The sequence below is a fragment of the Salvelinus fontinalis genome, chromosome 4 (genome assembly GCF_029448725.1).
Source record: "Salvelinus fontinalis isolate EN_2023a chromosome 4, ASM2944872v1, whole genome shotgun sequence".
In the NCBI taxonomy this organism is placed as follows: Eukaryota; Metazoa; Chordata; class Actinopteri; order Salmoniformes; family Salmonidae; genus Salvelinus; species Salvelinus fontinalis.
Genome location: NC_074668.1, coordinates 7,945,945 through 7,960,491, shown reverse-complemented (window position 1 = coordinate 7,960,491; position 14,547 = coordinate 7,945,945). Strand labels below are relative to the sequence as shown.

The 14,547-nt window shown below is 37.8% G+C and overlaps 1 protein-coding gene across 1 annotated transcript in view; it reads left to right on the top strand.

The window, feature by feature from the left end:
• tars1 (threonyl-tRNA synthetase 1) overlaps window positions 1-14,547 on the top strand; it is a 155,328-nt gene that overhangs the window by 91,321 nt on the left and 49,460 nt on the right. The window contains exons 14-16 of the mRNA XM_055918669.1: window positions 10,890-10,967; window positions 12,442-12,542; window positions 12,809-12,913. Of these exons, the coding sequence (XP_055774644.1) occupies window positions 10,890-10,967; window positions 12,442-12,542; window positions 12,809-12,913 (284 nt within the window). The remainder of the gene's footprint in view (window positions 1-10,889; window positions 10,968-12,441; window positions 12,543-12,808; window positions 12,914-14,547) is intronic.

The window sequence follows — 14,547 nt, the reverse complement described above, 5'->3', positions numbered from 1 at the left end:
AGGGTCAGATAATACCATACTATATACAGGGTCAGTTAATACCATACTATGTACAGGGTCAGTTAATACCATATTATATACACGGTCAGGTTAATACCATACTATATACAGGGTCAGTTCAATACCACACTATATACAGGGTCAGTTAATACCATACTATATACAGGGTCAGTTAATACCATACTATATACAGGGTCAGTTAATACCATACTATATACAGGGTCAGTTAATACCATACTATATACAGGTTCAGTTAATACCATACTATATACAGGGTCAGTTAATACCATACTATATACAGGGTCAGTTAATACCATACTATATACAGGGTCAGGTTAATACCATACTATATACAGGGTCAGTTAATACCATACTATATACAGGGTCAGGTTAATACCATACTATATACAGGGTTAATACCATACTATATATAGGGTTAATACCATACTATATACAGGGTTAATACCATACTATATACAGGGTCAGTTAGTACCATACTATATACAGGGTCAGTTAGTACCATACTATATACAGGGTCAGTTAGTACCATACTATATACAGGGTCAGTTAATACCATACTATATACAGGGTCAGGTTAGTACCATACTATATACAGGGTCAGTTAATACCATACTATATACAGGGTCAGTTAATACCATACTATATACAGGGTCAGTTAATACCATACTATATACATGGTCAGTTAATACCATACTATATACAGGGTCAGTTAATACCATACTATATACAGGGTCAGTTAATACCATACTATATACAGGGTCAGTTAATACCATACTATATACAGGGTCAGTTAATACCATACTATATACAGGGTCAGTTAATACCATACTATATACAGGGTCAGTTAATACCATACTATATACAGGGTCGGTTAATACCATACTATATACAGGGTCAGGTTAATACCATACTATATACGGGGTCAGTTAATACCATACTATATATGGGGACAGGTTAATACCATACTATATACAGGGTCAGTTAATACCATACTATATACAGGGTCAGGTTAATACCATACTATATACAGGGTCAGTTAATACCATACTATATGCAGGGTCAGTTAATACCATACTATATACAGGGTCAGTTAATACCATACTATATACAGGGTCAGTTAATACCATACTATATACAGGGTCAGGTAATACCATACTATATACAGGGTCAGGTAATACCATACTATATACAGGGTCAGGTTAATACCATACTATATACGGGGTCAGTTAATACCATACTATATACGGGGACAGGTTAATACCATACTATATACAGGGTCAGGTTAATACCATACTATATACAGGGTCAGTTAATACCATACTATATACAGGATCAGTTAATACCATACTATATACAGGGTCAGTTAATACCACACAGGGTCAGCTAATACCATACTATATACAAGGTCAGTTAATACCATACTATATACAGGGTCAGTTAATACCATACTATATACAGGGTCAGTTAATGCCATACTATATACAGGGTCAGTTAATACCATACTATATACAGGGTCAGTTAGTACCATACTATATACAGGGTCAGGTTAATACCATACTATATACAGGGTCAGTTAATACCATACTATATACTATATACAGGGTCAGTTAATACCATACTATATACTATAAACAGGATCAGGTTAATACCATACTATATACAGGGTCAGTTAATACCATACTATATACAGGGTCAGTTAATACCATACTATGTACATGGTCAGTTAATACCACACTATATACAGGGTCAGATAATACCATACTATATACAGGGTCAGTTAATACCATACTATATACAGGCTCAGATAATACCATACTATATACAGGGTCAGGTTAATACCATACTATATACAGGGTCAGATAATACCATACTATATACAGGGTCAGGTTAATACCATACTATATACAGGGTCAGTTAATACCATACTATATACAGGGTCAGTTAATACCATACTATATACAGGGTCAGTTAATACCATACTATATACAGGGTCAGTTAATACCATACTAAATACAGGGTCAGGTAATACCATACTATATACAGGGTCAGGTAATACCATACTATATACAGGGTCAGTTAATACCATACTATATACAGGGTCAGTTAATACCATACTATATACAGGGTCAGGTTAATACCATACTATATACAGGGTCAGTTAATACCATACTATATACAGGGTCAGGTTAATACCATACTATATACAGGGTCAGTTAATACCATACTATATACAGGGTCAGTTAATACCATACTATATACAGGGTCAGTTAATACCATACTATATACAGGGTCAGTTAATACCATACTATATACAGGGTCAGTTTAATACCATACTATATACAGGGTCAGGTTAATACCATACTATATACAGGGTCAGTTAATACCATACTATATACAGGGTCAGTTAATACCATACTATATACAGGGTCAGTTAATACCATACTATATACATGGTCAGTTAATACCATACTATATACAGGGTCAGTTAATACCATACTATATACAGGGTCAGTTAATACCATACTATATACAGGGTCAGTTAATACCATACTATATACAGGGTCAGTTAATACCATACTATATACAGGGTCAGTTAATACCATACTATATACAGGGTCAGGTTAATACCATACTATATACAGGGTCAGGTTAATACCATACTATATACAGGGTTAATACCATACTATATACAGGGTTAATACCATACTATATACAGGGTTAATACCATACTATATACAGGGTTAATACCATACTATATACATGTTCAGTTAGTACCATACTATATACAGGGTCAGTTAGTACCATACTATATACAGGGTCAGTTAATACCATACTATATACATGGTCAGTTAATACCATACTATATACAGGGTCAGTTAATACCATACTATATACAGGGTCAGGTTAGTACCATACTATATACAGGGTCAGGTTAGTACCATACTATATACAGGGTCAGTTAATACCATACTATATACAGGGTCAGTTAATACCATACTATATACAGGGTCAGTTAATACCATACTATATACAGGGTCAGTTAATACCATACTATATACATGGTCAGTTAATACCATACTATATACAGGGTCAGTTAATACCATACTATATACAGGGTCAGTTAATACCATACTATATACAGGGTCAGTTAATACCATACTATATACAGGGTCAGTTAATACCATACTATATACAGGGTCAGTTAATACCATACTATATACAGGGTCAGTTAATACCATACTATATACAGGGTCAGTTAATACCATACTATATACAGGGTCAGGTAATACCATACTATATACAGGGTCAGGTTAATACCATACTATATACGGGGTCAGTTAATACCATACTATATACGGGGACAGGTTAATACCATTCTATATACAGGGTCAGTTAATGCCATACTATATACAGGGTCAGGTTAATACCATACTATATACAGGGTCAGTTAATACCATACTATATGCAGGGTCAGTTAATACCATACTATATGCAGGGTCAGTTAATACCATACTATATACAGGGTCAGTTAATACCATACTATATACAGGGTCAGTTAATACCATACTATATACAGGGTCAGGTAATACCATACTATATACAGGGTCAGGTTAATACCATACTATATACGGGGTCAGTTAATACCATACTATATACGGGGACAGGTTAATACCATACTATATACAGGGTCAGTTAATACCATACTATATACAGGGTCAGGTTAATACCATACTATATACACGGTCAGTTAATACCATACTATATACAGGATCAGTTAATACCATACTATATACAGGGTCAGTTAATACCACACAGGGTCAGCTAATACCATACTATATACAAGGTCAGTTAATACCATACTATATACAGGGTCAGTTAATACCATACTATATACAGGGTCAGTTAATGCCATACTATATACAGGGTCAGTTAATACCATACTATATACAGGGTCAGTTAGTACCATACTATATACAGGGTCAGGTTAATACCATACTATATACACGGTCAGTTAATACCATACTATATACAGGATCAGTTAATACCATACTATATACAGGGTCAGTTAATACCACACAGGGTCAGCTAATACCATACTATATACAAGGTCAGTTAATACCATACTATATACAGGGTCAGTTAATACCATACTATATACAGGGTCAGTTAATACCATACTATATACAGGGTCAGTTAGTACCATACTATATACAGGGTCAAGTTAATACCATACAATATACAGGGTCAGTTAATACCATACTATATACTATATACAGGGTCAGGTTAATACCATACTATATACAGGGTCAGTTAATACCACACAGGGTCAGTTAATACCATACTATATACAGGGTCAGTTAATACCATACTATATACAGGGTCAGTTAATACCATACTATATACAGGGTCAGCTAATACCAGACTATATACAGGGTCAGCTAATACCAGACTATATACAGGGTCAGTTAATACCAGACTATATACAGGGTCAGTTAATACCATACTATTTACAGGGTCAGTTAATACCATACTATATACAGGGTCAGTTAATACCATACTATATACAGGGTCAGGTTAATACCATACTATATACAGGGTCAGTTCAATACCACACTATATACAGGGTCAGTTAATACCATATACAGGGTCAGTTAATACCATACTATACACAGGGTCAGTTAATACCATACTATACACAGGGTCAGTTAATACCATACTATATACAGGGTCAGTTAATACCATACTATATACAGGGTCAGTTAATACCATACTATATACAGGGTCAGTTAATACCACACTATATACAGGGTCAGTTAATACCATACTATATACAGGGTCAGTTAATACCATACTATATACAGGGTCAGTTAATACCATACTATATACAGGGTCAGTTAATACCATACTATATACAGGGTCAGTTAATACCATACTATATACAGGGTCAGTTAGTACCATACTATATACAGGGTCAGGTTAATACCATACTATATACAGGGTCAGGTTAATACCATACTATATACAGGGTCAGTTAATACCATACTATATACAGGGTCAGGTTAATACCATACTATATACAGGGTCAGGTTAATACCATACTATATACAGGGTCAGTTAATACCATACTATATACAGGGTCAGTTTAATACCATACTATCTACAGGGTCAGTTAATACCATACTATATACAGGGTCAGTTAATACCATACTATATACAGGGTCAGTTAATACCATACTATATACAGGGTCAGTTAATACCATACTATATACAGGGTCAGGTTAATACCATACTATATACAGGGTCAGTTAATACCATACTATATACAGGGTCAGTTAATACCATACTATGTACAGGGTCAGATAATACCATACTATATACAGGGTCAGTTAATACCATACTATGTACAGGGTCAGGTTAATACCATACTATATACAGGGTCAGTTCAATACCACACTATATACAGGGTCAGTTAATACCATACTATATACAGGATCAGTTAATACCATACTATATACAGGATCAGTTAATACCATACTATATACAGGGTCAGTTAATACCATATACAGGGTCAGTTAATACCATACTATACACAGGGTCAGTTAATACCATACTATATACAGGGTCAGTTAATACCATACTATATACAGGGTCAGTTAATACCACACTATATACAGGGTCAGTTAATACCACACTATATACAGGGTCAGTTAATACCATTATATATACAGGGTCAGTTAATACCATACTATATACAGGGTCAGTTAATACCATACTATATACAGGGTCAGTTAATACCATACTATATACAGGGTCAGTTAATACCATACTATATACAGGGTCAGTTAATACCATACTATATACAGGGTCAGTTAATACCATACTATATACAGGGTCAGGTTAATACCATACTATATACAGGGTCAGTTAATACCATACTATATACAGGGTCAGTTAATACCATACTATGTACAGGGTCAGATAATACCATACTAAATACAGGGTCAGTTAATACCATACTATGTACAGGGTCAGTTAATACCATACTATATACAGGGTCAGGTTATTACCATACTATATACAGGGTCAGTTAATACCATACTATATACAGGGTCAGTTAATACCATACTAAATACAGGGTCAGGTAATACCATACTATATACAGGGTCAGTTAATACCATACTATATACAGGGTCAGTTAATACCATACTATATACAGGGTCAGGTTAATACCATACTATATACAGGGTCAGTTAATACCATACTATATACAGGGTCAGGTTAATACCATACTATATACAGGGTCAGTTAATACCATACTATATACAGGGTCAGTTAATACCATACTATATACAGGGTCAGTTTAATACCATACTATATACAGGGTCAGTTAATACCATACTATATACAGGGTCAGTTTAATACCATACTATATACAGGGTCAGGTTAATACCATACTATATACAGGGTCAGTTAATACCATACTATATACAGGGTCAGTTAATACCATACTATATACAGGGTCAGTTAATACCATACTATATACAGGGTCAGTTAATACCATACTATATACAGGGTCAGTTAATACCATACTATATACAGGGTCAGTTAATACCATACTATATACAGGGTCAGTTAATACCATACTATATACAGGGTCAGGTTAATACCATACTATATACAGGGTCAGGTTAATACCATACTATATACAGGGTCAGGTTAATACCATACTATATACAGGGTCACTTAATACCATACTATATACAGGGTTAATACCATACTATATACAGGGTTAATACCATACTATATACAGGGTTAATACCATACTATATACAGGGTCAGTTAGTACCATACTATATACAGGGTCAGTTAGTACCATACTATATACAGGGTCAGTTAATACCATACTATATACAGGGTCAGTTAATACCATACTATATACAGGGTCAGTTAATACCATACTATATACAGGGTCAGGTTAGTACCATACTATATACAGGGTCAGGTTAGTACCATACTATATACAGGGTCAGGTTAGTACCATACTATATACAGGGTCAGTTAATACCATACTATATACAGGGTCAGTTAATACCATACTATATACAGGGTCAGTTAATACCATACTATATACATGGTCAGTTAATACCATACTATATACATGGTCAGTTAATACCATACTATATACAGGGTCAGTTAATACCATACTATATACAGGGTCAGTTAATACCATACTATATACAGGGTCAGTTAATACCATACTATATACAGGGTCAGTTAATACCATACTATATACAGGGTCAGTTAATACCATACTATATACAGGGTCAGTTAATACCATACTATATACAGGGTCAGTTAATACCATACTATATACAGGGTCAGTTAATACCATACTATATACAGGGTCAGGTAATACCATACTATATACAGGGTCAGGTTAATACCATACTATATACGGGGTCAGTTAATACCATACTATATACGGGGTCAGTTAATACCATACTATATACGGGGACAGGTTAATACCATACTATATACAGGGTCAGTTAATACCATACTATATACAGGGTCAGGTTAATACCATACTATATACAGGGTCAGTTAATACCATACTATATGCAGGGTCAGTTAATACCATACTATATGCAGGGTCAGTTAATACCATACTATATACAGGGTCAGTTAATACCATACTATATACAGGGTCAGTTAATACCATACTATATACAGGGTCAGGTAATACCATACTATATACAGGGTCAGGTTAATACCATACTATATACGGGGTCAGTTAATACCATACTATATACGGGGACAGGTTAATACCATACTATATACAGGGTCAGTTAATACCATACTATATACAGGGTCAGGTTAATACCATACTATATACACGGTCAGTTAATACCATACTATATACAGGATCAGTTAATACCATACTATATACAGGGTCAGTTAATACCACACAGGGTCAGCTAATACCATACTATATACAAGGTCAGTTAATACCATACTATATACAGGGTCAGTTAATACCATACTATATACAGGGTCAGTTAATGCCATACTATATACAGGGTCAGTTAATACCATACTATATACAGGGTCAGTTAGTACCATACTATATACAGGGTCAGGTTAATACCATACTATATACACGGTCAGTTAATACCATACTATATACAGGATCAGTTAATACCATACTATATACAGGGTCAGTTAATACCACACAGGGTCAGCTAATACCATACTATATACAAGGTCAGTTAATACCATACTATATACAGGGTCAGTTAATACCATACTATATACAGGGTCAGTTAATACCATACTATATACAGGGTCAGTTAGTACCATACTATATACAGGGTCAGGTTAATACCATACAATATACAGGGTCAGTTAATACCATACTATATACTATATACAGGGTCAGTTAATACCATACTATATACTATATACAGGATCAGGTTAATACCATACTATATACAGGGTCAGTTAATACCATACTATATACTATATACAGGGTCAGTTAATACCATACTATATACTATATACAGGGTCAGGTTAATACCATACTATATACAGGGTCAGTTAATACCATACTATATACTATATACAGGGTCAGGTTAATACCATACTATACACAGGGTCAGGTTAATACCATACTATATACAGGGCCAGTTAATACCATACTATATACAGGGTCAGTTAATACCATACTATATACAGGGTCAGTTAATACCATACTATATACAGGGTCAGTTAATACCATACTATATACAGGGTCAGTTAATACCATACTATATACAGGGTCAGTTAATACCATACTATATACAGGGTCAGTTAATACCATACTATATACAGGGTCAGCTAATACCAGACTATATACAGGGTCAGCTAATACCAGACTATATACAGGGTCAGTTAATACCAGACTATATACAGGGTCAGTTAATACCATACTATTTACAGGGTCAGTTAATACCATACTATATACAGGGTCAGTTAATACCATACTATATACAGGGTCAGGTTAATACCATACTATATACAGGGTCAGTTCAATACCACACTATATACAGGGTCAGTTAATACCATATACAGGGTCAGTTAATACCATACTATACACAGGGTCAGTTAATACCATACTATATACAGGGTCAGTTAATACCATACTATATACAGGGTCAGTTAATACCATACTATATACAGGGTCAGTTAATACCATACTATATACAGGGTCAGTTAATACCATACTATATACAGGGTCAGTTAATACCATACTATATACAGGGTCAGGTTAATACCATACTATATACAGGGTCAGTTCAATACCACACTATATACAGGGTCAGTTAATACCATACTATATACAGGATCAGTTAATACCATACTATATACAGGGTCAGTTAATACCATATACAGGGTCAGTTAATACCATACTATATACAGGGTCAGTTAATACCATACTATGTACAGGGTCAGATAATACCATACTATATACAGGGTCAGTTAATACCATACTATATACAGGGTCAGTTAATACCATACTATGTACAGGGTCAGTTAATACCATACTATATACAGGGTCAGTTAATACCATACTATATACAGGGTCAGTTAATACCATACTATATACAGGGTCAGTTAATACCATATACAGGGTCAGTTAATACCATACTATATACAGGGTCAGGTTAATACCATACTATATACAGGGTCAGGTTAATACCATACTATATACAGGGTCAGGTTAATACCATACTATATACAGGGTCAGTTAATACCATACTATATACAGGGTCAGGTTAATACCATACTATATACAGGGTCAGGTTAATACCATACTATATACAGGGTCAGTTAATACCATACTATATACAGGGTCAGTTTAATACCATACTATATACAGGGTCAGTTAATACCATACTATATACAGGGTCAGTTAATACCATACTATATACAGGGTCAGTTAATACCATACTATATACAGGGTCAGTTAATACCATACTATATACAGGGTCAGTTAATACCATACTATGTACAGGGTCAGATAATACCATACTATATACAGGGTCAGTTAATACCATACTATGTACAGGGTCAGTTAATACCATACTATATACAGGGTCAGTTAATACCATACTATATACAGGGTCAGTTAATACCATACTATGTACAGGGTCAGATAATACCATACTATATACAGGGTCAGTTAATACCATACTATGTACAGGGTCAGTTAATACCATACTATATACAGGGTCAGGTTAATACCATACTATATACAGGGTCAGTTAATACCATACTATGTACAGGGTCAGATAATACCATACTATATACAGGGTCAGGTTAATACCATACTATATACAGGGTCAGTTAATACCATACTATATACAGGGTCAGGTTAATACCATACTATATACAGGGTCAGATAATACCATACTATATACAGGGTCAGGTTAATACCACACTATGTACAGGGTCAGATAATACCATACTATATACAGGGTCAGATAATACCATACTATATACAGGGTCAGGTTAATACCACACTATGTACAGGGTCAGATAATACCATACTATATACAGGGTCAGATAATACCATACTATATACAGGGTCAGGTTAATACCACACTATATACAGGGTCAGATAATACAGCCCCAGTGATATACTGCATTGTTTGTGTAGGGTTAATGCAACGATGAAGTGTTTGTAAAGTTAAGCATATACTGTTATATATATATATATACAGGAGATATGTGGTTGTTGTGGTTAAGAGTGTCTACTAGATGACCAAATGTAGGTTGGTCATTTGGCAGACCTGCTCCAACCTTAACTCAGTTCTCCTGTGTGATTGCAGCAACTGGAGAACAGTCTGAATGAGTTTGGCGAGAAGTGGGTCCTCAACCCTGGAGACGGGGCCTTCTACGGACCCAAGGTAAGACCTACCAATGTTATCATGTTGTATTTGAACTTTATAAGGATCAAAAGGGAATATGGTATCTCAACTATGTCAAACTAACTCATCATGGAGGAATGGAAGCATTACTTATAGGCCATGCTGTCGTGACGCCATGATGTGGTGACGCCATGCTGTGGTGACGCCATGCTGTGGTGACGCCATGCTGTGGTGACGCCATGCTGTGGTGACGCCATGCTGTGGTGACGCCATGCTGTGGTGACGCCATGCTGTGGTGACGCCATGCTGTGGTGACGCCATGCTGTGGTGACGCCATGCTGTGGTGACGCCATGATGTGGTGACCCCAAGCTGTGGTGACCCCAAGCTGTGGTGACCCCATGCTGTGGCGACGCCATGCTGTGGTGACGCCATGCTGTGGTGACCCCATGCTGTGGTGACGCCATGCTGTGGTGACGCCATGCTGTGGTGACGCCATGCTGTGGTGACGCCATGCTGTGGTGACGCCATGCTGTCGTGACGCCATGCTGTGGTGACGCCATGCTGTGGTGACGCCATGCTGTGGTGACGCCATGCTGTGGTGACGCCATGCTGTGGTGACGCCATGCTGTGGTGACGCCATGCTGTGGTGACCCCATGCTGTCGTGACCCCATGCTGTCGTGACCCCATGCTGTCGTGACCCCATGCTGTGGTGACGCCATGCTGTGGTGACGCCATGCTGTGGTGACGCCATGCTGTGGTGACCCCATGCTGTGGTGACGCCATGCTGTGGTGACCCCATGCTGTGGCGACGCCATGCTGTGGTGACGCCATGCTGTGGCGACCCCATGCTGTGGTGACGCCATGCTGTGGTGACGCCATGCTGTGGTGACGCCATGCTGTGGTGACGCCATGCTGTGGTGACGCCATGCTGTGGCGACGCCATGCTGTGGTGACGCCATGCTGTGGTGACGCCATGCTGTGGCGACGCCATGCTGTGGCGACGCCATGCTGTGGTGACGCCATGCTGTGGTGACGCCATGCTGTGGTGACGCCATGCTGTGGCGACGCCATGCTGTGGCGACCCCATGCTGTGGCGACCCCATGCTGTGGCGACCCCATGCTGTGGCGACCCCATGCTGTGGCGACGCCATGCTGTGGCGACCCCATGCTGTGGCGACCCCATGCTGTGGCGCCCCCATGCTGTGGCGACGCCATGCTGTGGCGACCCCATGCTGTGGCGACCCCATGCTGTGGCGACGCCATGCTGTGGCGACCCCATGCTGTGGCGACGCCATGCTGTGGCGACCCCATGCTGTGGCGACGCCATGCTGTGGCGACCCCATGCTGTGGTGACGCCATGCTGTGGCGACGCCATGCTGTGGCGACGCCATGATGTGGTGACCCCAAGCTGTGGCGACCCCATGCTGTGGTGACCCCATGATGTGGTGACCCCAAGCTGTGGCGACCCCATGCTGTGGTGACCCCATGATGTGTGTTATACCCGGTTGTAGATTGACATCCAGATCAAGGATGCTATTGGTCGATACCACCAGTGTGCCACCATCCAGCTGGACTTCCAGCTACCAATCCGCTTCAACCTCACCTTTGTCAGGTAACACTTCCTCTGACATCTCTGTAACACAGTTTGCTAGTGGTTGCTAGACAGGAGTTTGTTGACAGAGCAGCATCGTGATTGGTCACATTATTTCTAATGGTCTTCTGTAGTTGGTTTGTCAACTGGCTAGAAATGGGGAGAACAGGGGCACTGTGTGGAACTAAAGATCATTTTGAGGACTTTCTTTTTATGCTACATGTGTCTGATGGAAATGTGTGTGTGTGTGTGTGTGTGTGTGTGTGTGTGTGTGTGTGTGTGTGTAGCCATGATGGAGACGATAAGCAGAGGCCAGTCATCATCCACAGAGCCATCCTGGGATCAGTAGAGAGGATGATCGCTATCCTCACTGAGAACTACGGAGGGAAATGGTGAGGGGCAATACTAGTACTGATACTATCTAATCTACTGTAGTTGGTAATACTAGTACTGATACTATCTGATCTACTGTAGCTGGTAATACTAGTACTGATACTACTACTATCTAATCTACTGTAGCTGGTAATACTAGTACTGATACTATCTGATCTACTGTAGCTGGTAATACTAGTACTGATACTACTACTATCTGATCTACTGTAGCTGGTAATACTAGTACTGATACTACTACTATCTGATCTACTGTAGCTGGTAATACTAGTACTGATACTATCTGATCTACTGTAGCTGGTAATACTAGTACTGATACTATCTGATCTACTGTAGCTGGTAATACTAGTACTGATACTATCTGATCTACTGTAGCTGGTAATACTAGTACTGATACTATCTAATCTACTGTAGCTGGTAATACTAGTACTGATACTACTACTATCTGATCTACTGTAGCTGGTAATACTAGTACTGATACTATCTGATCTACTGTAGCTGGTAATACTAGTACTGATACTACTACTATCTAATCTACTGTAGCTGGTAATACTAGTACTGATACTATCTAATCTACTGTAGCTGGTAATACTAGTACTGATACTACTACTATCTAATCTACTGTAGCTGGTAATACTAGTACTGATACTATCTAATCTACTGTAGCTGGTAATACTAGTACTGATACTACTATCTGATCTACTGTAGCTGGTAATACTAGTACTGATACTATCTGATCTACTGTAGCTGGTAATACTAGTACTGCTACTACTACTACTATCTGATCTACTGTAGCTGGTAATACTAGTACTGATACTACTACTATCTGATCTACTGTAGCTGGTAATACTAGTACTGATACTACCACTATATAATCTACTGTAGCTGGTAATACTAGTACTGATACTACTACTATCTAATCTACTGTAGCTGGTAATACTAGTACTGATACTACTACTATCTAATCTACTGTAGCTGGTAATACTAGTACTGATACTACTACTATCTAATCTACTGTAGCTGGTAATACTAGTACTGATACTACTACTATCTAATCTACTGTAGCTGGTAATACTAGTACTGATACTACTATCTGATCTACTGTAGCTGGTAATACTAGTACTGATACTATCTAATCTACTGTAGCTGGTAATACTAGTACTGATACTATCTGATCTACTGTAGCTGGTAATACTAGTACTGATACTACTATCTGATCTACTGTAGCTGGTAATACTAGTACTGATACTATCTAATCTACTGTAGCTGGTAATACTAGTACTGATACTACTATCTGATCTACTGTAGCTGGTAATACTAGTACTGATACTATCTGATCTACTGTAGCTGGTAATACTAGTACTGCTACTACTACTATCTGATCTACTGTAGCTGGTAATACTAGTACTGATACTACTACTATCTGATCTACTGTAGCTGGTAATACTAGTACTGATACTATCTAATCTACTGTAGCTGGTAATACTAGTACTGATACTACTACTATATAATCTACTGTAGCTGGTAATACTAGTACTGATACTACTACTATCTAATCTACTGTAGCTGGTAATACTAGTACTGATACTATCTGATCTACTGTAGCTGGTAATACTAGTACTGATACTATCTAATC